The sequence below is a fragment of the Seriola lalandi genome, unplaced genomic scaffold (assembly GCF_002814215.2).
Source record: "Seriola lalandi dorsalis isolate HSWRI2012SDOR001 ecotype SW California unplaced genomic scaffold, Sedor1 jcf7180001975574, whole genome shotgun sequence".
Taxonomy (NCBI): Eukaryota; Metazoa; Chordata; class Actinopteri; order Carangiformes; family Carangidae; genus Seriola; species Seriola lalandi.
In genome coordinates, this window is record NW_019446240.1 from 1 (window position 1) to 1121 (window position 1121).

The 1121-nt window shown below is 46.7% G+C and overlaps 1 protein-coding gene across 1 annotated transcript; it reads left to right on the top strand.

The window, feature by feature from the left end:
- Positions 1 to 33: 33 nt before the first annotated feature.
- On the top strand, positions 34 to 650 carry LOC111655601 (huntingtin-like; the record flags this gene model as incomplete). The annotated part of the gene is made up of 2 exons (XM_023407071.2): positions 34 to 106; positions 247 to 650. Coding segments are annotated over exons 1-2 (477 nt in total), but the record flags the coding sequence as incomplete, so codon positions are not given.
- Positions 651 to 1121: the final 471 nt, after the last annotated feature.

The window sequence follows — 1121 nt, forward strand, 5'->3', positions numbered from 1 at the left end:
TTTTTTTTTTTTTTTTTTTTTTTAAAAGGTAAAATGCTTTCTGGAGAGGAGGATGGGTTGGAGGATGACCCTGAGAGGACAGAGGTGACCACTGGTGCCTTCACAGGTGAGATATATCACCCAGAATCCATAGTAATTTGGCAAATGTGGCAGTCTTACCAACTAGACTTCAGTAACTTCACACTTCAAACCAGATGGTAATTCCTGAAATAAAAAAAGTGATATGGTGTATTTCTGTCCTCCTAGCGTCAGTCGTTGGTGCAGACAGCTCCTCCGCAGCCCAGGTTGACATCATCACAGAGCAGCCACGTTCTTCCCAGCATACCCTGCAGCCTGGTGACTCCGTGGACCTCAGTGCCTCCTCAGAGCAGGGCGGAGGTGGAGGCGGGACATCTGCATCAGACACTCCAGAGTCACCCAATGACAACGAGGAGGAAATGCTGAGCCAGAGCTCCAGTGGCGGGGCCAACATTACTCCAGAGACGGCTGACTACACCACACCAGAAAACGCCACGCCGGAGGGAGGACCCTTGGGAGAGGGCGGAACTCTGCTAGGCACTAATGATCGCTCACTCCCACCCAGCGACTCTTCCCAGACCACCACAGAGGGCCCAGACTCAGCTGTCACTCCCTCAGACGTAGCAGAACTGGTCAGTGTGACTGTATAGGCATCCAAGAGAGATTTGATTAGTTTCAGGGCAACAGCTTAAGGATACAGCATTTTATTTTTGTATATGTGTGTAGAATACAGTGCGCTCTTCCCTAGATACCCGAAAGACTCACCTTGGGGTCTGGATGTAATGACCAAGTACCCGGTTTATGAATGATGCTCCAGTACACCTCATAGAATTAGGATTTGTAGAATGGACAAAAAAATGAATTCCTACTTCTGTTTGGCACAACAGCTACAGTTCTATGTAAACCCCCTGCAGTGTCAATGCACTGCTACTTTATATTTCATGAACTTATAAAATATGAAAAAACAGTAATTGTGGCATGTACAAAAGTTGGTGCAAGTTTGAGTCGGTCCTTAGTAAACCTTCCTTTGGCAGATATCACTTTGTTTGTAGCAGCTAAGAGTCTTTCTGTTCTTGATTCAGGGATTTTCACCCACTCTTCTT